The 23,347-nt window shown below is 42.4% G+C and overlaps 2 protein-coding genes across 2 annotated transcripts in view; one reads left to right on the top strand and one right to left on the bottom strand.

Annotated features, from left to right (window-relative positions):
- Positions 1 to 5,273, top strand: part of LOC311342791 (brevican core protein-like) — a gene marked incomplete at its 5' end in the record, with an annotated part of 62,929 nt that extends 57,656 nt beyond the window's left edge. The window contains 5 exons of the mRNA XM_084467616.1: positions 1,242 to 1,400; positions 1,808 to 1,890; positions 4,436 to 4,580; positions 4,722 to 4,904; positions 5,070 to 5,273. Of these exons, the coding sequence (XP_084323742.1) occupies positions 1,242 to 1,400; positions 1,808 to 1,890; positions 4,436 to 4,580; positions 4,722 to 4,904; positions 5,070 to 5,233 (734 nt within the window). The 3' untranslated portion in view covers positions 5,234 to 5,273. The remainder of the gene's footprint in view (positions 1 to 1,241; positions 1,401 to 1,807; positions 1,891 to 4,435; positions 4,581 to 4,721; positions 4,905 to 5,069) is intronic.
- Positions 5,274 to 13,720: 8,447 nt separating this feature from the next.
- On the bottom strand, positions 13,721 to 22,142 carry LOC311342809 (hyaluronan and proteoglycan link protein 1-like). Its single transcript, XM_084467637.1, has 4 exons — positions 21,830 to 22,142; positions 17,107 to 17,457; positions 16,072 to 16,374; positions 13,721 to 15,236 (listed from the first exon to the last, which is right to left on the bottom strand). Exons 1-4 carry the CDS (start codon positions 21,909 to 21,911, stop codon positions 14,947 to 14,949), a joined length of 1,026 nt encoding a protein of 341 aa, XP_084323763.1. The 5' UTR covers positions 21,912 to 22,142; the 3' UTR covers positions 13,721 to 14,946.
- Positions 22,143 to 23,347: the final 1,205 nt, after the last annotated feature.

Below are 23,347 nucleotides of genomic sequence, written 5' to 3'. Positions count from 1 at the left end.
TTTTAACAGTAGTCTCCTGGTCTTGTCCGCAGGCTGCCAGGTCTGATTAATATGTGGGTTACTGAACAGGTAGCCTGGGGCAGCATTGACTGATGGAGTCAGGCTGACAGACCTAGCACACAATACATTACACACTTCACAAATATTCAGTTGGTTATGTTTAGACACGTTAAACATTTGACTGTGGATGTGTTAGATATCCCATTGGCTATTTCATCAAGCAAGGATGTTAATGTTTAATAGAATGAAAACAACTAATACAACTGTTACAACTGCTATACAACTACATTTTAATATATGAACTGTTGTGAGTAGCGCCATAGGAACGTCTGAGTGATTCCCCGACTCGTCATTTGATTTATGTAGTCCCAAATGCAGCATAGTTTGACCTTTTAATTGCTCAGCCCAAGTCATCATCCGTATTGGCCTGACAGGCCGGTGTCCCCGCCCAAGATGTTATTGGGATCACTCAGCAGTGATTCACACCACAGCCCCATTGTATGCTGAGTCCCAGCTGTTGCCCCAAAACATCCTGCTAGTAGAGAAATACAGCGTTATGAACGTGAGGGGAGAACTGATCAGAACCACGTTGTCTGTTTGGTCCATGTGTCAGCAGCTGGGTTGAGGAGAGTCTTGATAAAAAATATGTTTTTGAAACAAATCAAGTGAAACAGACATTAAATAGAAATGTCACCTCATCTTTATGTAGCCATACCTATACCCACAAGCATGCACAGAGACCTTACAAATGATTAAGAGGCTCCATCAGACTCAATGTCCCAATCCGATTCAATCTTAACATGAGTGATCATAATTATTATTTTTTGCCTTTCCTCTGTTCCTGCCCTCGAGGCCTTGAATGGCTGCAGTTAGGAGCCATAGAAAGTCTTCCATCAAACATTCTTCCCCTTCTATATTTTGTCAGGGCACATAGTCTCACTCAGAGATAGCAGAGGCCCTAAAGGTTGAAAATACTCAGGTGTTGGAAAGATTAGATTAGGAGTAAAAACAGTTTTGCATGGATGAAGGTTGGATCAATAAACCCTAAAACCGAAGTGTTTATCTATGCATTGTATTAGCATAGCCCTGTTCAAAGGAACTGATGATCTGTTTTATTACCCAAAGTTACAAAAAAGACTTCTGCTAAATTACTAAATCGATGCTATCTCTCTCTCTCTCTCTCTCTCTCTCTCTCTCTCTCTCTCTCTCTCTCTCTCTCTCTCTCTCTCTCTCTCCATCAGACACTGAAACATGTGGCTATGGCTGGCATAAATTCCAGGGCCACTGCTACAAGTACTCTCCCCAGAGGAGGAACTGGGACACAGCGGAGCGCGAGTGCAGAATGCAGGGCGCTCACCTCGTCAGTATAGTTTCCCACGAGGAGCAGCAGTTTGTCAACCGTAAGTCTATCACTTTGACGGACAGACGAAAACAAATAGATAAGCTGTGTGTGTGTGTGTGTGTGTGTGTATGTGTCATAAACTAGATTAGATACATGCAAGAGACTGCAGTGCTAAGCCGGGCTTCTCGACATCAAGTATTTCGTAATGTATTCGAACTTAATTATAAAACGTCTTATCAAAATGAGCTGAGATTAGTACCAACGGAAGAACAAGCGAATAATACATTTGTGGCGTCACATTTTCGTCTCACATTGAGTCTCTATTTTCGTAATGCCACACACACTTTCTTTTTTTAAACAAATGTTTCCCTTTCACCAAAAAAGTCCAAATAAGGGCAAATTCTCAGAGGGAGCCGTCAACCTGGTGCTAACCCAGCTCTCTCTCGCTCTGCCCCTGTGTCGCAGGTCTGGGCCAGGACTACCAGTGGATCGGCCTGAACGATAAGATGTATGACAGCGACTTCCGCTGGACCGACGGCAACCCTCTGGTAAGTACCCGGGCTCTTTTTCTCACACTATTTTATCTCAACAAACATGGCACCGAGTCATTGTAAATATTTGGACGTGATGTTGATGACAAGATGGCGTCACCATCCGGGGTAGGAGTTGCTCCTCCGCATGGAAGTGACCGAATGTGGTCGGGATGGGAACGGCGGTGGCCTCCGCACGGCGTATTCTCCCCCTGCCCTGTGTGGCTGTGTCTGTGTGTGGGTGTGGGACACAGAACAAAGGAACATTTCGAGTGGTCCACTGCGACTCTGTAGAGCCCCGGCTGCAGTACGACAGGTCATGTTATTTCCCTTATGGTCCCCCCCCCCCCCCCGGGGGTGCGATAAAGGAGGGAATGAAGTGACCAGGCACCCCCCCCGCCCCATAGTCGGGGGCAGGAGATGGGCCGTTCTGCGGTGTGCCTAAGTGGGAGTGTGTTTGTTTGTTTTGGCTTCTGGCTGAGGAACCCCATTCCCCCTCCTCACACACACACTGGACAGGAAAGTGGTTAATTGCTACGTACATCAATGTCTTACAGAGTGATGTCCTCACTTCAAAGATGCCCCCCCACCCCCCCACCCCCCCCCAACAACAACAGAGATAAGGCAGGAGGCATCTAGATGGCCCAAGGAAGGGTAGGGAAGAGAGAGAGAGATATAGAGAGAGAGGTGGGGGGTCGCTGGTATTGCATTAGCCCCCCTCCCCCCCCCTCCGGCTTGAGTGGAGGAGGAGGGTGGGTGGGTGGTGGGGGAGGGTGTGAGGGACACTGTCTCGGGGGGAGCGCATGACAGGCGTGGACAGGTATCGCTCGTCCAAGCCCAAACACCCATCCGGAAACCCAGCAGGCAGCCAGCCAAGCCCAGCCACCCAGCCACCACACACACACACACACACACACACACACACACACACACACACACACACACACACACACACACACACACAGATGGACAGCACCTGTGCCCGGCTGTGGAGAGACAGGGAGAGAGAGGAAGCTCTACAGAAACATCCCTGCGGAGGGCCGGGGGTAGGGGCTAGGTGGGTGGTCGGTCGCCCCACCTTGTGTTTCTAAATAGAAAACGAATCCTGTAGTAGACCACCACAATTGGAACAAAGTTGGTATCTGGAATAGAGCGAGTCAGTACTAGCTGTGGAGGATGAATGTATCAACACAGCCGTCTGTTGCACGTGCAGTGTGTATATGTGTGTGGGTATTTGTGTGTGTGTGTGTGTGTGTGTGTGTGTGTGTGTGTCATACCTCTCTGCATTGTTATACCGTATTTGCATATGCATACTACTTACACATTAATGTGTGGGAATCACGATTTAGCAAAGTATGGCCATAGGACTGATTATTGCTTTGGGTGATTGTTCATTAAGGGTCTACCGTGTGCTTGGGGTGGGGGGAGGGTAGGGATGGGTAACCGGTGTGATGAATGTGAGTGAGTGGGGCAGGAAGCCAGTAGGTTTGCTCAGCATAATAACAGGGTAGCAGCACCTCAAGGCATGGATGGAGGTGTGGGGTGGGGGTCGCAGCTTTGAAGGGACTGTTTGAACCCAGAGGGCGTTGACAGGCCACAGGTACTGTCCATGTTGAGGGAGCTAGCCTCACTGGGCCGCAGCTGTGTGGACGTTATTGCAGGATTGTGCGAATCAACATTTTTGGGATATTGTGCTTATAGAATGTGGGTGTGTCGGGATGGTAGGATGTGTGACGTCATGACACAGCGCTTGACATGACTGATGTCAATTATAACATACTATAACATATAGACTTAAAAAGTAAACAGCCTCTCTGCGTATTTCTACCTGATTGCATTTGCAGACTAGATTTACTCCTTTTTTATATTCATGTTGTTCTTTATAAGACACCCTTGTATGGGTGCTTCGTTAAAGAGAGGTATGGTGATTTATTGGAGTCATCGATAGATTCCAGTGTGCAAATGCTGTGGCTCCATCTTGTGGCCTTTCACAGTAACTACAGACAGATTGGAAACCCTATTTCCATGAGCAGCAGTGCAATATCTCGTTTTCCAGGACCACTTCCAGGGAGAGCGATAAGGTCTAACTTTATAGCCTTTGACTTGTTAACCTCTGTCCTGACAGTGGCGCTAGTTCGATATCACAAGCTTATCCACTCTTCCAGTTTTACATGGAAGATAAGGAAGGTCCTTTTATGTTTCAAAATAACCCCCAGCTACACACTCAACACATTGATCAGATTAACCCTATTATTATAACGCTATTATTATAACGCTATTATTAACAACATTAATGAAATCAAATATATTGATTGAAACAAAGATTTAAAATATAGTCATAGTGATGCCCCTAGACCACTTTCGACTGAGGGGGAATATGAATATATTATATTATGAATATAACATATTATGTGATCAAATAAGATTGAATAACTACGTGGTTTTAAATAGCTTTTTGCAATGACCGGCCAACTAGCCAGAAACAAATCTGTTGAAACATGTTTATGAATTCAACAAATCATCCTGCAAGGAAGACTCACACGTTGCACTCTTCTCCTTTCAGCAATATGAGAACTGGAGGCCCAATCAACCTGACAGCTTCTTCTCCACCGGGGAGGACTGTGTGGTGATGATCTGGCATGAGGACGGCCAGTGGAACGACGTCCCTTGTAACTACCACCTCACCTACACCTGCAAGAAGGGCACAGGTACAAAGGGAAACGCCAATCGTGAATTATATTATCTAAAATGTTATAAAATGTTTTTCTTTCAGGCTCTTGCTCTGTGCACTGTGATATTTAATATTCATTCTCTTCTTTCGCTCTCTTATGTTACGTTCGGTTACCCAGTGGCCTGTAGTCAGCCCCCTCTAGTGGAGAATGCGCATACCTTCGGCAAGATGCGGCCACGCTATGAGATCAACACCCTTGTGAGGTACCAGTGCCGGACCGGCTTCGTTCAGAGACACGTGCCAATCATCCGTTGCCGTGGGGACGGACGCTGGGATACGCCCCAAATATCCTGCATGAACCGTGAGTACACCCCAAACATTAATTCTCAATATAAATGTAGTGAGTGGCTTGAGGCTATCTAAGGTGAACAGAATTTATAAAAAAAAAAAAAGAATCAGCATTATATGGCGGTTGAGAAATTATTTTGCTCATGTTTCTCTTTTCCTCATATGTTTCTTACTCTAGCCTCAAATTATCAGAGGGCCTTCACCAGAAGACATCAACACACTAGCCTGTACAGCATCCACAACTTCAAAAGGCCCGAGGAGGCCCTCAGCTACCAACACCTGCCGAGACACAGAGGGAGGAGAGACAGGACTGGTCAGAGGTTGCGGTTGAGGAGACAGTGACACACATGGCTGTTGACTTGTGTGTAAATAAGAAATAATTCCTAAAGGAAAAGGACAAGAGAAATCTCCTCTGAGATGATCAGTGGATGTCGTCCTCTTCTTGCATTGTGGATGGCGAGTGGAGCCTTTAGGTGCCTTAAGAAGACTTGTTGGTGGAAGTCATTCGTTTATAAAAGGGACACAATGCCAAGATGGATCCTTTCAGCTGGCTACTGGAAAAGAACATTCATTTTTAATTCTTCAATGCTTCCACTTTAAGTACTTTAAGCTGATGCATTCATGACCAAATAATAATAATGTACTTACTTTGTATTTTATTTTTTTAGTGTCTTTCTGAAATCACCAAAGTATTCCTTACACAGAAAACAGAATTCCGCTTTTTTTTTTTCTCGATATTGTAGCGCTTATGTAATGTGAAGATTTTATTGTGGGGAGTAATACAAGCAGAGACCTGAATCCGCTTAATGAGTGTGTGTACGCATGGTCATCAAAGTACACTTATCCCACTGTGTTCTTTGTTTAAACCAAGTGTGTGGTCTACAAGAGCAGATCAGCAGAGCAATCAAGCTGAAAACCAACACACAGGAAAATCCTTGGTACAAATGCAGTTTGTTCATCAAACTGTCTAAGTTATTGCAGCAGTCTTTCACTGTTTAACAATTTGTACTAATTACATCTTATCCAAGCTTGTGGTTAAACACCATGCATTTTTATATGGAAAATATCTGTGTTTTTCTACAACTTTCAATATCTGTAAAACAACATAATTATGAACCAAAGACTCTACTTTTAGTGGCATAGCTATGCATAATCCCTGTTACCTTTTCCTTGCCTTGTGCCAATGTCTTTCAACAGTTGTGAGAATGTATTTTGTGAATCAATAAGACTTGAACCCGATGCCTGTTAAACCAGAGATGCATATAATTTATTTCCACGCTGCTCAAGACTGTTTGCCTTTACAGATAATGTAATATTCAGTAACCTGGGCCAGCAATACTCCTTGTGCATACAAAAAATGTTGACCAGCAAGCAAAAGAGCTTGTGTTTATGGAAGATGACATGCCTGTGAAGATGATACTTTACTTATAAATACATTAAAACAATATATAATTTCATAAAAAAACAATGGATGAAAGGGAAGGCACCATCCATTGTACTTGTATTCTCACGCAATCATCACGCAATGGTGATGTTGTTTTGTTACAAAAAGATTTAAGATTTTTGTCTGTCTTTGAGTATGTGTGTGTGTGTGTGTGTGCGTGTGTATGTGTGTGCGTGCGTGTGTTTGTTTCAGCATTCAAGTGCACATAATAGCATTATATATTTATACCATAAAAAAATATTTTAAAATGTGAATGTCTGGGATGTTTCTGAATAGTTTTTCGTTTTATTGTAAGCTTTTGTTTCTGTTTTCCACTATTAAAGAAATAAAAAAGGAAATTAATATACCTTTCATTGCGATGTGCTATAATGCCATTTATTGCTGATAAGGGTAAAGTTTTACTTTTTTTTAACAGCTTTGTGGATTCAATCATTTATGTGCACTACAAAGAGAGACCATACAAGTTGTATTTGGTGCATTTCCCTTACTAGCAGCTAGTGCTATCAGACCAATGGTGCATGCGATTCCGCTGCATAGAGACATTTATTTCTGTTATCTACCACCGTAAAAATATATAGGCTATAATGGAAGAATGTCTCTGAAGCAGATTGAATATTGCACGTCAACTATTGACGCCGCAATCGCTTCCTCAAGTGTTTATTTAGCTTTTTGTTCTGCTGCAGTATATGAATTCCACTGCCATGTTTTCAAACAACAGGATTCTCTATCTGACAACCCACTACATACTTTTCAAGGTGTTGGAAAGACGACGGTAAACAAACAATTTGCACTGAACCACCACTTAACATTATTGGCATTTAGCAGATACTTTCATGCAAAGCAACTTACAATGGTTCATGCACACACCGACGGCGAAGTCAACCATGCAAGGCGACAGCCCCGTCGGGAGCAGTAATTAAGTGTCTTGCTCAGGGACACTCAGCTAGTAGGAGCCGGAGATCAAACTAGCAACCTTCTGGTTGCAGGTCAACCCTCTCTACCAGTGGCGGCTGCTCAGCTTTCAAAGCGGGGAAGCTCATTTTCGGCCTACATCATATAAATTGTCAATTTATGTATATGTAAATTATCCTCTCTGTTCCTTTTCAAGGAAATCATACCAACTAGCTGTCTTTTCCAGTGACTTGACCAGTGTCCTCTCAATGGCCAGCAGAGCTAGGCTGCTTAAACGGCCTTGGCCCATTGTGTTACGGGTGTAGGACTTGAGCCGCTTTAAACAGGAGAAGCTCCCATACACCTGCAGATGTAGCTCCAATTGTTGCCACTAATGAAAACAGTTTGTAAAGCTGAGGCATTGCACTGTCCAACTCCATGTCTTTAAAGAACACCAAGAAATCACACAGCTTTCCCCTGTCACCCTGCAAGTCCTAATCTGAATACAGGACTTGAAGTTCAGACCTCAGGCTCCCTGAATCAAAGTGATGGCCAACTACCAAAACGATATTAAACTTGAACAAGGAAATGTGGGGATTATGTCAAACTGAAGCAAGGAATTGTGTGTATTAGTGTATTAAATGTACGATGAAAATTGTCTAGCAATTTCGCCAAGCAAATATCAAGAAATAGGTTGCAGTTTATCTTTCGACTAGCTTGCAAAATCCGCGATGGGACTGAGGACTAAAGAGAGCTCCAGCGACTTTTTATAGTTCAAAATCGCTGTCAATCAAACGGCAACTCAGTCTTTCGCAGACCCTCCAATCATCACGCAGAAGCCCAGCGTCCAGGCTAGCCCACTCCTCCATTCACCCCCAGAGACGCTAAGCGTCCGTGGGAGGGACATAATCGCAGCATTATCCAATGACCGTCGACTTTCGACGCACTAAAAAAAGCTGTTCTATGCAGCCCAATTGAAGTGGATGGACGCTGAGCCTCAACAAGCGAATGCACTGTGGCGCTACAGGAATGAATGAGAAGGACATCGAGTCAGTCGACCTGCGATAAGTATGGCGAGTGAACAGTGCCAGGATTACCAGGAGAAGGATAACATCGTGTGAAATGCACGTGTGGAGATACGTACGCCACCGCCGTGGGGAGAGGATACGCACGCCGTCGCCATAATATATATATATGACAGTCAATTACCTTAACCACAACATTGTCTGGACCATGACCAAAAATAAATAAATAAATAAATATATATATACATATATATATATATATATATTTACTTATTTATTTTTGGTCATGGTCCAGACAATGTTGTGGTTAAGGTAATTGACTGTCACGCGAGAGACGGGTTCGATTCCCAGTCTATATATTTTTTTCTTTTTTATTATTATTAATTTTTTCTGGTATTAATATGTCCAAATACTTGTTGATGAATAAGTTGATGACATTTTATAAAAACCGTTAGTTTTTGTGTGTCAAAAAGACCAAAACTCTTAAGTTTTAGTTCAGGCGTTCTCACGGCGACGTAGGTTAGCAGGCGTCTTAGTGGCGACGAACTTCTTCAGATGTCCGTGAGTTATGGCGAGTGAACAGTGCCAAACCTAAGGATTATGGCGAGTGAACAGTGCCAAACCTAAGGATAACCAGGAAGAGGCGAAGGAGCAGTCTAACCCTACGCCGCCGTGAGAACGTGTGAAATTTTGTATGGGACTGATTGGGACTGCAGACGAGAGACCAGCAACGACGCCACGGCGACTGCATGGAAGTTCCGTCCACCGGCGGCGGTGTCACGGCGACGTACATACGGAAATTCAGACAAAACGTACGTCTACTCACGGACATCTGAAGAAGTTCGTCGCCACTAAGACGCCTGCTAACCTACGTCGCCGTGAGAACGCCTGAACTAAAACTTAAGAGTTTTGGTCTTTTTGACACACAAAAACTAACGTTTTTTTATAAAATGTCATCAACTTATTCATCAACAAGTATTTGGACATATTAATACCAGAAAAAATAAATAATAATAAAAAAGAAAATATATATATATAGACTGGGAATCGAACCCCAGTCTCTCGCGTGACAGTCAATTACCTTAACCACAACATTGTCTGGACCATGACCAAAAATAAATAAGTATATATATATATATATATATATATATATGTATATATATATTTATTTATTTATTTTTGGTCATGGTCCAGACAATGTTGTGGTTAAGGTAATAAATAAATATATATATTTATTTATTTTTGGTCATGGTCCAGTCAATGTTGTGGTTAAGGTAATTGACTGTCATATATATATATTATGGCGACGGCGTGCGTATCCTCTCCCCACGGCGGCGGTGTACGTATCTCCACACGTGCATTTCACACGATGTTATCCTTCTCCTGGTAATCCTGGCACTGTTCACTCGCCATAAAGGATAACCTATGGCGAGTGAACAGTGCCAAACCTAAGGATAACCAGGAAGAGGCGAAGGAGCAGTCTAACCCTACGCCGCCGTCAGAACGTGTGAAATTTTGTATGGGACTGATTGGGACTGCAGACGAGAGACCAGCAGCGACGCCACGGCGACTGCATGGAAGTTCCGTCCACCGGCGGCGGTGTCACGGCGACGTACATACGGAAATTCAGACAAAATGTACGTCTGCTCACGGACATCTGAAGAAGTTCGTCGCCACTAAGACGCCTGCTAACCTACGTCGCCGTGAGAACGCCTGAACTAAAACTTAAGAGTTTTGGTCTTTTTGACACACAAAAACTAACGGTTTTTTAAAAAAAGTCATCAACTTATTCATCAACAAGTATTTGGACATATTAATACCAGAAAATATTAATAATAATAAAAAAGAAAACAAAAAACTATAGACTGGGAATCGAACCCCAGTCTCTCGCGTGACAGTCAATTACCTTAACCACAACATTGTCTGGACCATGACCAAAAATAAATAAGTAAATATATATATATTTATTTATTTATTTATTTATTTTTGGTCATGGTCCAGACAATGTTGTGGTTAAGGTAATAAATAAATATATTTATTTATTTATTTTTGGTCATGATCCAGTCAATGTTGTGGTTAAGGTAATTGACTGTCATATATATATATATATATATATATATATATATATATATATATATATTATGGCGACGGCGTGCGTATCCTCTCCCCACGGCGGCGGCGTACGTATCTCCACACGTGCATTTCACACGATGTTATCCTTCTCCTGGTAATCCTGGCACTGTTCACTCGCCATAATAACCAGGAAGAGGCGAAGGAGCAGTCTAACCCTACGCCGCCGTCAGAACGTGTGAAATTTTGTATGGGACTGATTGGGACTGCAGACGAGAGACCAGCAGCGACGCCACGGCGACTGCATGGAAGTTCCGTCCACCGGCGGCGGTGTCACGGCGACGTACATACGGAAATTCAGACAAAATGTACGTCTGCTCACGGACATCTGAAGAAGTTCGTCGCCACTAAGACGCCTGCTAACCTACGTCGCCGTGAGAACGCCTGAACTAAAACTTAAGAGTTTTGGTCTTTTTGACACACAAAAACTAACGGTTTTTTAAAAAAAGTCATCAACTTATTCATCAACAAGTATTTGGACATATTAATACCAGAAAATATTAATAATAATAAAAAAGAAAACAAAAAATATAGACTGGGAATCGAACCCCAGTCTCTCGCGTGACAGTCAATTACCTTAACCACAACATTGTCTGGACCATGACCAAAAATAAATAAGTAAATATATATATATTTATTTATTTATTTATTTATTTATTTTTGGTCATGGTCCAGACAATGTTGTGGTTAAGGTAATAAATAAATATATTTATTTATTTATTTTTGGTCATGATCCAGTCAATGTTGTGGTTAAGGTAATTGACTGTCATATATATATATATATATATATATATATATATATATATTATGGCGACGGCGTGCGTATCCTCTCCCCACGGCGGCGGCGTACGTATCTCCACACGTGCATTTCACACGATGTTATCCTTCTCCTGGTAATCCTGGCACTATCCACTCGCCATACGTGAGTAGACGTACATTTTGTCTGAATTTCCGTATGTACGTCGCCGTGACACCGCCGCCGGTGGACGGAACTTCCATGCAGTCGCCGTGGCGTCGCTGCTGGTCTCTCGTCTGCAGTCCCAATCAATCCCATACAAAATTTCACACGTTGTGACGGCGGCGTAGGGTTAGACTGCTCCTTCGCCTCTTCCTGGTTATCCTTAGGTTTGGCACTGTTCACTCGCCATAGATAAGCAGCTGATTCTGAACGAACTCGTCTTCTAGATGGACGTGTTCTAGCGCATTTTCAGTCAATGAAATGTTAACACAACAGTATATATTTGACCATTTATTTTTTGACATTTTAGGCCCTTGCAGAGAATTCAGCAGAAAATAATTCAGAACATTCAAGTTCAAGCCTATTTATGCTGCTGTTGCAACTGCAAAGCATTGTTGATTGAAGATTAACATTTGTTTTGCTTCAGGTTTTTTGGTTGTGTGGCTTTGACCAGCCGTTGTCATTTATCTTGTGATTTAAGGCAGGAGTTGGATGCGAAAACAGCACTTCTCATCATTTTCGACGCGTGGAAATACTAATGTTCCATCATGCAACTGAGAGGAAAAGGACTTTAGTTGATTAGCAGTGCACATGCGATATGTATCTAGCCTACTGAATTAGACATATATTGTGTATATTATGTGGCTTTCTGTCACTGTGCTCTTTCTTGAGTTTATTTTATCTGCGTTCATTCACCTTGGGCAATAATCTGGATACCCGCAATGAAAGTTGAAATATGTGACGAGTCACATAATTGCTAGCCTATATGGAAAATGGGAGTTGATTTGACTTAATTGAACTATCTGTTTTGGTTGAGGTAGCATGGGCTGGGCTATATAATACGGTTCTGTAATATCCTTGGGTATTTCCATCCACGGGATAACCTCATGCCGTCTCTTTGCGCCGTGCGCAGTTCTGCAGGATATCGAGTTGCTAAGTGGCTGGCATCCCATGTTGCATTGCGGTATCCTGGTGGTTTGCTGTAGAGCCCAACCTATGATCAAGCTACCATCGGAGAAGCATACACATGTCATTTTTTGCATAGTAAAAACAGCCAAGTACTAAGTAATAAAAAACATCAAGTTATCACATAATTTTGCAATTTTGTTTGCCATACTTTGTTGCCATATCACCGTATCTTTAAGAAATCATCCAGGACACGTCGGTCCAAGAGCGCTCTTCACAGCAGACATGCCAGACCCTTGTGATAGTGAACCTGGTTTGGTCATATAGTGATTAGTTGAGTGATTAAATGAAATGTTAATACTTTGTGAGAACATCACATGAACCTATTTGTCAAACGTCCGTGCTGCTGTAGCATTGGTATTCTGAAGCGAGACAACTAAACGGATTGGTACAGACCATCGATTTACTTCTGACCTCAGCAAATTGATCAATGAACCAATTAGATTGATAGATATCATGTAGACATTAATATTATATTGATAGATAAGGACTATTAGTCAGGATGAATTGCTGTAGTTTGTAGTGCTGTGGTTCTGTAGTAAATTCTTATGGGGCTCATCCTTTTGACTACATTAACGAAATTGTCTTGTAATACAGTGCCTATCTGTACGCAGATGACACTATTTTGTACTGTTGGGTTGACTATGCAGTTCAAACTAGTTTAATATCTATTTCCAAGGGTACATATCTCAAACTTGTAATTATCTAATAAAAATAAATATATGCTGTTCTCACAAGCCAAGAAAATTGATTTATAGTAATGTTCAGATCCCTGTTTTATCTGGTAGAGTTATTGAGAGTCCCTCACTTTAAATAGTGGTGCACTTTAGTTGGTCGTCATTTCCTTTTAAAGGTCGTTAAAAAAGTTAATTGCAAAAGAAAAAGCTGTGGATGATACTTTTTGCATTGACACAGGAAATCTTTTCCCATGTTGAGTAGGAACAAAGTTGTTCAACTGCTTTTCTTTCATTAGTGGACTATGATGTCATACAGGCATAGTCACTACTGCCCTCTAGTTTTAAAATGCTGTATACCATTCTGCTCTCAGATGTATTAAGTGCACATCATTGTGCTCTGTTGTAGTCTCGCCGTCAATGAGACATGAACAGTATTTAAATATATATATATATATATATATATATATATATATATATATATATATATACAAAGCCATTTTAAACAAACTACCTCTTAACATTTAAAATAACTTCACTATTAGACCGGTGTGTACAGTGTGTTCCTCAGGTCAACCCTCATAAACCCAATTACTAACCATAACCCAAATTCCCTGTATATTTTCAATTGTGTTAGTTGAGTACCCTTACCATTTGGAAGAACCATGTTTGATTTGTTTTTTTCCAAAAGGTTAGGCTACACGTATTAGTTCATAGACAAGAACAAGAAGAACACAAATATCTTATTTGAAAACTTTATTTTTTTAATTTCAAGAGCCGTTGCAAATCGAAAGGTCATTTACATTGTGAATACAACATAGCAAAACCGTTTCCTTAAGTTGAACATGAACCAGCAGGAAATATCTCATCGCCAGGCTAGAAGTTAATGTTGTTATCATTTAGCCTATCATTTAGCCTATCATTATCATTAATTATTTAATCTTTGGGTCTTAGCTTTGGAAAGTAAGACAAGAGAACATCCTTAAATTGGTGCTATGTCACTAACAATTGCGTTAGAGAAATTGTAGTCTAAATATGAGCACTTAGCATGTGTTAGCAGCACATTTGCCCAAGTATTAGGACATTTTGTTGTATATTTTTGGTCTACACCCAACTGAACAAGCTAACAGCTGAAACACATTCAAACCAATTTGTGATGAACACAAAACAAGCCTACCACATGCAGTACACAAATGAACAACACAATTCTGTATATTTGAACCACCGAAACAGGCTTTCCATAGCTTTTACACATCAACAGTTATTACCGGAGACTGCAGTCAAAAATGAGCAGTCCACTCATTTACATTCATCTTCTCATCACATCACTTCTCAAAGGTAAAAAAAAAGGGCTTTTGCAATTTCAAAAGTAGAGGAAACAACATTAGTGGGAGAGAGTGAGTACAGTTAAAGTAATGCTTACTGCTAAAGAGCAGGGAACAGTAAGACAAGTTATATATAACTCTGAAACTGTGAAGTCATGTTGAACATTGTTACATAATTTAGCAATGAACAACACATTTAGATATTTGAGCAAATAAGATACAATGTAGATGTTTACAATAAACATCTACATCATCATCATCATTGTATCTTATCTGCTCTAAATATCTTTGTTCATAGTCAATCTTTCTACAAGGGGCAAATCTTTCTGAAGAGTTTCTGAACCGTATGTTGTCAAACTTCTGTATTGCTGAAAGGTCTGAGGAATGAATACACCTGCAAAACTACAAAATGTAAATTTGATAACTGCTGGATAAAAATGACGGCATTGATTAGTTTTGAAAGATTCGGATAATAAAAAAAATCACAGTTTCAGAAAAAGGAAATGAGATCATGCTAGTTCATGCTTGTTAAAATCCCACAATTAACATTCAGCTTTACCGCTGATATTTTTGTATTCGTTTGTGGTAGTTCCTCTTTGGTGGTTAACACTTCCTTCGCTTCTACGGCCCCCCCCGGCGGCTTCAGTGCTGTGGCTTGAAGCAGTACACGCCGTAGAGCTTCTGCTTCTTGTCGGGGAAGCCCAAGAAGCGCACGGCGGCCTCCGTTGCGCTGCAGTTCTTGCGGGGTCTGGAGATGGGGTAGCGGACGCTGCTGTCGGCCAGCCAGCCGGCGTCGCAGCGGTCGTAGCCGTGGAGTTTCCACGCGGCAAACATGTGGCCCACCTTGGCGATCTCCGCGTCGTCGTCCAAGCACGCCTGCACGGCCTCGTCGTAGGTCAGCCTCTCGGGCTGCTCCAGCCAATAGAAGGTACCTTGGGGGGTTTGGGGTGAACACGAGGGTAAACGGTTACAGCTACACAGTAAATCGTTTGGAAATAAATTGAAAAAAGAACTGCCACACCCAAAGTTAGGGCTGTACCCTAGGGCTTAAGATAGAGGAATTTCATTACTTATGAATTATGGGTATATGTATGAATCTTGACACGCTGTGCTTGTTAACTTACTCACATTTTTGTTTTGTATGCTGATATTCTGATGATTGTGAGATTGTATGCAGCACAAGGATTTTAATCAACACAACCATAGGTCAAGACTCGTTGATTAATCTGTCAATCTCATCAACCTGAGGTAAAGTTAGAAAGATATTGGATATTCATGCTCCGTAATAAAGCCAATATCAGCGAAATCTTCAGTGGGATCTGCTTTGTGTCTAGAGGTTTGAACTGAAAAGTGAAAAGCCGAAACAATGGTGTTAAAGCAGGGTAGAAAGGTAGGAGTCAGGCTCCAGCACTTAACACTATTCCTTCCTTGATTTGGACAATTTGGAGTGTGTCCTTCACGCTCGCTTTTCAACTTTTTGTTATGGACCATGACATTAGTCTAAATTCCAATATCTTCTGTTGTTCTTGACTAATGTTACGGTTTGTTTAGTTTAGTTCATGCAACATCAAATGCGTCCATGTGCCAATGTGAGTGAACAAATGGACATTTGGCATCTCTTCATTAGCAAATAATCGATTCAACTGATGAATCGAGTCAACTCAGAAAATTCAGAACTGGGTTACAGCTCTACAAAAAAAAAATGACCACGTTACCAAATCAATGACTTGAAAATAAAATCAACGCAACAACTGTAAAACCTTTTACCTTCAAGAACGGGTTTGAAGCAGAACACGTCGTAGCGGCTTATGGACTTGTCGCGCTGGCCGTACGACCGGAGGCCGGCGTCGCTGCCGGCCCCGCCACACGGCTCGCGGGGCTTGGTGACCGGGTACTGGACGGTGCCGTCACTCAGCCACCCGGCGTTGCACCAGTCAAAGCCGGCCCTCCATGCCTCGAAGAGCTGGTCAAAGGTGGCCACCGTGGCGTCCTGCCCCAAGCAGGCCTGCTCCGCGTCGTGGAAGTTCAGGTTGTAGCGGCCCAGGCGGGGGGAGTATGGGAATACTACACCTATTGTGGACAGAGAGACATAACACATGTTGGACTACATCTAAATAACACAATTCTGTCGTGTGATACATCCACATTTGGCCATCAGCAATGGACTGTGGTCATTTAAATTCATATGTTTTCTGTTCGACTCACAATTTTCATCTACTGCCAAATGATGAAATGCAGGCTGTGTGGTTTCTGGGACTAATACTGCAGTGTCTCAAGGGATACTGGTGTTGCTGCCATACGATCTCATGGGTTTTAACTTTGCCATCTTGACTGTGAAAGGAGTCATTGTCTCCAGAGAGGCCAGGCTACTCTAACTGCCTAATTAAATGTGTCCTTGCAGGACATAGATCATATCGCTCAAGTTTGTTTGCTAACAACTGCTGTGTATTCATTGAACCAGGTACTCACAGCTATTCTATTGCATGGGTTTAATAGAATGAAATTGTGTTGGAACTATATTTCCATAATGAAGAGTTTATAGAAAGTTATTTACTCCATTCACATACGTAGACTAAATATTGACCATTTGCCCTCATATTGTCAGCTCAAGATTTAATGGAGGATCTGTGTAAGGATATTTTCCCTATGATAAAATAGACATCAAGGCAAAATCATAATACAATTATCAAAATATATTATTGAATGTTGAACTAGACTATTGTGTAACATGTGAGCGAGGAAACAAGACGCTATGAAATTTAGTCTTTCTCTGAGCTGTGAAGGTAAAAAAAAAACATGTACCGTTCGTGGGCTCAGCTATCACCTCCAAGTTAACATCGTGGATGACTTCTTCCATCCCCCTGAACACCTCGCATCGGAATCGGCCGCTGTCGCTCGCGGTGACGTCCATGATGGTTAAGGAGGCGTCTTCCTCGTCGGCGCCGCGCAGGAAGGCGCGGCCATTGAAGTCCCCAAAGCTCTTTGTGTGGATGCCCAGCGACACCAGGACCTCCTCTTCGTCCAGAGTCTCGTCCTCGGGGACCCGGCTCCACTTGACCCGGATACCGATGTTGGTGAACGGCGTCTCCGCAAACTCCGAGTCGCCGTTGAGCCGGCATGGCAGAGTGACGTTGGCCCCGGCGCTGGCAAACACTGGCGAAAAACAAAAGAAAGTTATCCTCTGAAATTGGTTACATTAAGAAGGATGAATTCATTATTTTCATGTCATGGGATCCCAGCAGTAGGGGAATTTGGTGACTTGGAGAACAAATGGAGGATACTTGGTGGGCTCAACCTTCTTATTCAATTCGAGTTTCTATAACGTTTTACGTACAGCAAAGGCATGCATACATTCAAACACAAAACAGTTTCTCTGCTGCAGAACAACATTTGAAAGCAGCCTAGATTCTGCCTTGGTAATTAGAAGCTGCAGTTGGACGCCATATGTCTTCAGAGCCTGAAGCCAAACCCTTGCATCTGTCTCCAGCCAAACTTCCTGCTATAATCTTTGCATGTATCAGCTGTTTGATGTTTTGTAATATTTAACAATAAGACAATATTGCACACCCATAACATGTGACAAGTGCTTATCTAATCTGTTTTACAACCAGAACAGGAATACTGATGAAAGTATTCCAACTGATTATTTAACTTCTTATTATTTCACAAAACAATCTTACAGGTGCTATACTTATTTACCAAGGTTTTTTTTTTTTTACCAAGGTTACATTTTATAGTTGTGCAGATATACCCTTTTTTCTTTGGGTATGTGATAAAAAAAAAGAAAAAAAAAAGAGGTTAGCCTCACAGAAAAAAAGGGATCCCACAGTGTTTGTGCAGACCTCCTGGCCTCCTGGTTTATTTAGCTTAGAGGGTCCTACCGACAGTGGGGGTGGGGGCCCGGTCTGCAGGAATGAAGGATATACATGACAACTGACCCTATTGCCCCCCTCCTCAAACACACCACTTATCATGCTCGTTAAAACCCTTTAGTGAGCAGCACAGGACACTAAAGTGTAAAGTTAGAGTAAGCATCTGGGATTTTTGTAACTGAGGGCTTAGATTATTCATTTTTATATGTTTGCTTTGTGCTACAGACACCGATGTTCTGATTTTCTTTTGGATGAACACTCGTGCAGTTGATCCTTCCCAAAACGTGAACATGTTTCTTTCTTTTTTTTCCATCTCCTTGAAGCTCCTCACACTGACTTCCTCCAGGAAGCTTCGCCAGACCCACAACTGGAAAGAACCTTTTTTTTTTTTAACAAGCACAAACCTTTCCCACATGGACACAACCCCCACCTTGTCAACTCACCCAGGCTTTGCCAGCCTTGTTCTTCCCATTACCCACCCAGGCGGCCCCTAATCATCCCCCATGCCCCCTCTACCCTCCCACTTCCGCTCCAAGTGCGCGACAGACATGGGTCTGGATTTTGTACTGCTTTTCTGCATTAAGATGTTAATAGTTAGAGTGCTGCCAAAGAAACAGACAAAGCTAACCTATGTACCTTTACCTTTTCCAGGTTTTATCGCACTGCTACTTTTTCCATTACTTCTTAAGTGTTGCAAATCCTAACTTCTTCCCAAACGCATTAAAAATCATCATCATCTTTTTACTCCTACTTTCTCAGCTCTTGTCTCAGTAAGTCGGTCAGTAAGTACTCCGTCACTTTATGCTGCCTCGTAAATTCAGTGTTTGGGTAGCAGTCATATAAAGTTGGACTGGATCCAGAATGACTCAACTGCTCATCAAAACCCTGGGCGCCGACAGCTGATGTCACCACTGACAGGTTACCAGATGAAACCAGGTCCAGGACCAGAAAGTATGTCTGGGAGTTTCCATGGCTTATTCAAAGAGCTACAAGGCAACAATAAGACCCTTTGTCCTGCGAGGTATGAAAAAAATAATCCTGGTTGAAAAGAAAAAGAAAAATTATCCACTGGAAGAGATTTGTATTTTGTCAAACAAGGTCTCAAGGGGAAATTGGAAAAATACTAACAAAGCAACTTCATTCCAAACATATGCTTGATTGTTAGTTTATCTACCAAGTGTTGCATTTTGATTGTTTATTTTTTGTGTTAACTCTGAGGTCAAAGTTCAGGCTTTTGGCGCAATTGTATACACACATCGATCAATTCATTCTCATCCATGTCATTCGGTGTATACTATGTACAGAGAAGCTAGAAAAGAAAATAAGTAACTTAACATGTGTATGGCAATAAAAATGTGGAAGCCAGTACCTTTGGTCACTTTATGACCACTGGTACTGGCTATTTTATGACCTCCAACTCTTTGTAAGGTTTTTGCCACTGATTGAAACCATCTGCTTCTTTGCAGCCTGTGGTGATTAATTAATAGTTACAATAAAGTTGTCCAAGCCAACTGTGTGAACTATATATTCGGAATCTCAATGCCACTGAAACCTTTGAAAGAATACTGTGCATTGTTGTAATTATTGTATTTTAGTCATAAAGCGGTACAATTTCTCTAATGAACAAGTAAACCCCGTGACCATCATGATCTGGAGCTCCTGCCTCATGTGTTTTCCATGGCGTGTAAAGGCAGAGCATCTTGAAACAGCATGAAACAGCTTGTTTTATATGAACTTACAGCCCTAGCTCATGCCCTGGACTGCCTGTGTAAATATGGGGGAATTAACAAGCACAGCTGGGGTACACACAGCAGGGAGCCTCCTACACACTCATTCCAATAAACGTTGCGCATGTCACACGCATAACATAGACGGGAAATGTGTGTGTGTGGGTGTGTGGGTGGGCGGGCAGATGGGTGGGAGGTGGGCGGTGGTGTGCATGAGTAATTCCTTAATTAACCGCTGAATGCGAGGATCAGTTATAGCAGAAATCCATGTTCATCTTGGTTCTACTCCTCCACTGTAGCCGCCTGCCCCACCCCCTTTGAAAAAAATCCCCTTGGTCTACGGGTCTTAGCAACAAAGCAGAGCCAGGGTAACTAAGAAACAAAACAGGCGGTTAACAGGCCATAGCATTAGCAGCCCATTACCTCACAGGGGAAAGACGGCGTTATTTGGACAGTTTTCAGAACGGTGCCTCTATGCATACAGTGAGCAATAAATCTTGACGCAGCTCCTGTCAGCTGCCTATGCTGTGTCGGGTTTCGACGAGTGACTCAATCTGCGGGGAGTGGCTCCGCCCTGGGAATGCTAGGTACTAAATGGGTTAAGAACCCAGATTTCATCTGGCCAATATAAATCTATACTGCATACCACAGCCCTCACCTAGCGCGGAGCAAAACGGACATAAAGCGGCAAACACAGACACATGCACACACACATACACATGCACAACCAGTCCCTAAACCTTTTGAAACACATACATACCAAACTGATATACCAGCACACGCACACGCACACGCACACACACACACACACACACGCACACACACACACACACACACACCTTCCTCCATTCATTTCAGACTTTGCAACACATTTGCATGTCAGAAACGGATGCATACATTAACGCACACACACACACAGGCACACACAAAGACTCCTGGTCGTCTCTTGCCAATGGGAGGGACCTTATTGTTTAGGCAAGCATCATTGCCATACAGCCGTCCCCCTATTGAGACATTTTTCGCCTTCTAAGGAGAACACAATGTGAGTTGGCATCCAAACCTATCTGCTCATTCAGATTGGAGCAGCGTTGAAAAGGCATGAATTACCACTCAGTACATATAAATAAGGAATTAATTTTGGTTCAGCAAACTACTCTTTCTATCTGGAGCAGTGGGCTAATTATAATAGTTTCCCGTAGCACAGACTGCATTTAAATGTGACTTAAAAGTTCTGGATGTAAGATGGCAATCTGCCAATGCACACCCATAGTTTATTTGTAATGAAAAGTTTTGATTGAAGCGGGAATAATAATCAAACCACAAATTTGGAAGATTCTATCTTGATAAGGATTAAAGTTGTGAAAATGACCGTGTGAATTACTCATGCCCTCTGCATTCATTTAGAACCCACCATTGAAAATTCAAGGGGAGGGGATCTAAATAAATCAGCTTGGTTGCCCAGTTTCAGCTAGACCTATATTGGGAGTGCATCCATTAGTATGGATCACATTCAGTATTATGTGCTGTGAGCCTTCGTGAGTGACAGGGTGATTTATTCGTTAGCTGGACTCTCATGGTACTCTGTATGCAGAAAGTCAATGAGTCAGTGGTGAGTCACATTGTGTATGTTACCCTAGAGAGGGTTCCTTTACCAGTACAATAACCCCCTTGTTACACAAGGCTGTATTTAGTCTCCCCCCCACACAAACACACACCCACACACTACACACACAGTCCTTTCTCTGTTCCTCTTTGGTACCAGTGCATGAACAATCTACAGTTACACATAGCTGAACTAAAAATAGCAGGAATAAACGTCTGGGTCTATTAAAAGGAAATCCTGTTACACATGCTTGTGTATGCAGAATCGACATGCATGCGTATGCACATGCAACATAACAGAAACACAACAGATATTTGTCTTACCTTGCGTTATGTTGTGGTCATCGCTGTACACACCGCATGCCAGGGTCAAGGTGAGTAAGGTGGTGGAAAGCAGACTCAGCATTTTCTCTTTTTTTTTTTTTTTTTTTTAACTCAATGGGGCCCCTTAATTATAAAATATAGCACAAAATAACTTGAACGTAAAATATTCAGAATTTATTCAAAATTGGTTGGCTGGTGCTATTTCTCAAAAAATGATTGATTCAAACTTTTTTTTTTTGTTCTTCTTCTCTTCTTTTCTTCTCTCCGTCCCCGAGTTCCTTCTGTCTGGAGCAGCAGCAGCAGTCGGGCTCAAGTGCTACTGGAAACTTAGGGCTCATCAGAGGTCCAGAAAGTGGCTTTTATTGAAGCCTAGCCTGATTTAGACCACTCCCCCCTACCCCTGGCCCATCACCCTGCCTCCCCCACTCTAGTACCCACTCCCCGTTAGAAAAGTAACAGACAACAATGCCACTCTATAGAACCGATGTTTAGACTGCCCCGACTGTTTAATGGGCAGGCAGCGTGTTAGATGTGCTGATTGGTTGTCACAGTAACCCCTGTGCATCTATCAACACAACACATGTACACACACACACACACACACACACATGCACAGACACACACACATACACACACACACACACACTCACAGACACACACACACACACGCACAGACACACACACATACACACACACACACACACACACACACACACACGCACAGACACACACACACACACACACAACACATAAAGACGTTTGAATAATTTGTGACTTTTTTTTGTCTTTTTTTGTCTTTTTTTGTCCTGAGCACAAGGGCTCTAAAGATAATAGATTTCAGTTCCAAAAGTAACCCAGCATCCACTTCAGATAAGTCATGTCAAGAGGGCTATTTTAGTGCCTTTAGCTCCATTATCAAGCACCAAGCCTCTGTTGATTCTCTGGTATATTAAGGCAGAGGAGCAGAACTAGTGGAGGTTGGTAGGTGGTACTTTGACGTAAACGTTTTCTCAGATGCACTGACTGTCCACGAAAAATGGGATGACTGGGAGAAAGTGGATTCAGGCACACTGTGAATGCTCTGCTGGGCTTAGAGTTGTTGCAGCTGTAGGTGTACAACACTCCCCCCCCCCCCACACACACACACACCCCAACCCTTCCCACAACCCATGTTCTCTCTCTCTCTCTCTCTCTCTCTCTCTCTCTCTCTCTCTCTCTCTCTCTCTCTCCTTGTTTCACACTTCTCTGCCTTTTGTCCTGTCAGGAGGATTTCTTCCTTAAGCCCAAGAGTGAACCGTCAGCATGAAATAACACAGAGGACCTTCCAATTTTGTTTTATCTTGCATTCATTTCATTTCATCATTCCCTTACCAAATCTTATCCAGCCCACTATTTACATTGCTCTAGTCTGTATGTCTGCTCTGGTTCCAATACACTGTGGGCCCCAACACCCAGGTGGATAAGACTAAACATGTATGCACACATATTTGGTGTCCAGATGCTTAACATAAGCTGAAA

This window comes from Micromesistius poutassou (assembly GCF_964030765.1).
Source record: "Micromesistius poutassou genome assembly, chromosome: 5".
Taxonomy (NCBI): Eukaryota; Metazoa; Chordata; class Actinopteri; order Gadiformes; family Gadidae; genus Micromesistius; species Micromesistius poutassou.
This window is presented reverse-complemented; position numbering and strand designations above follow the sequence as displayed.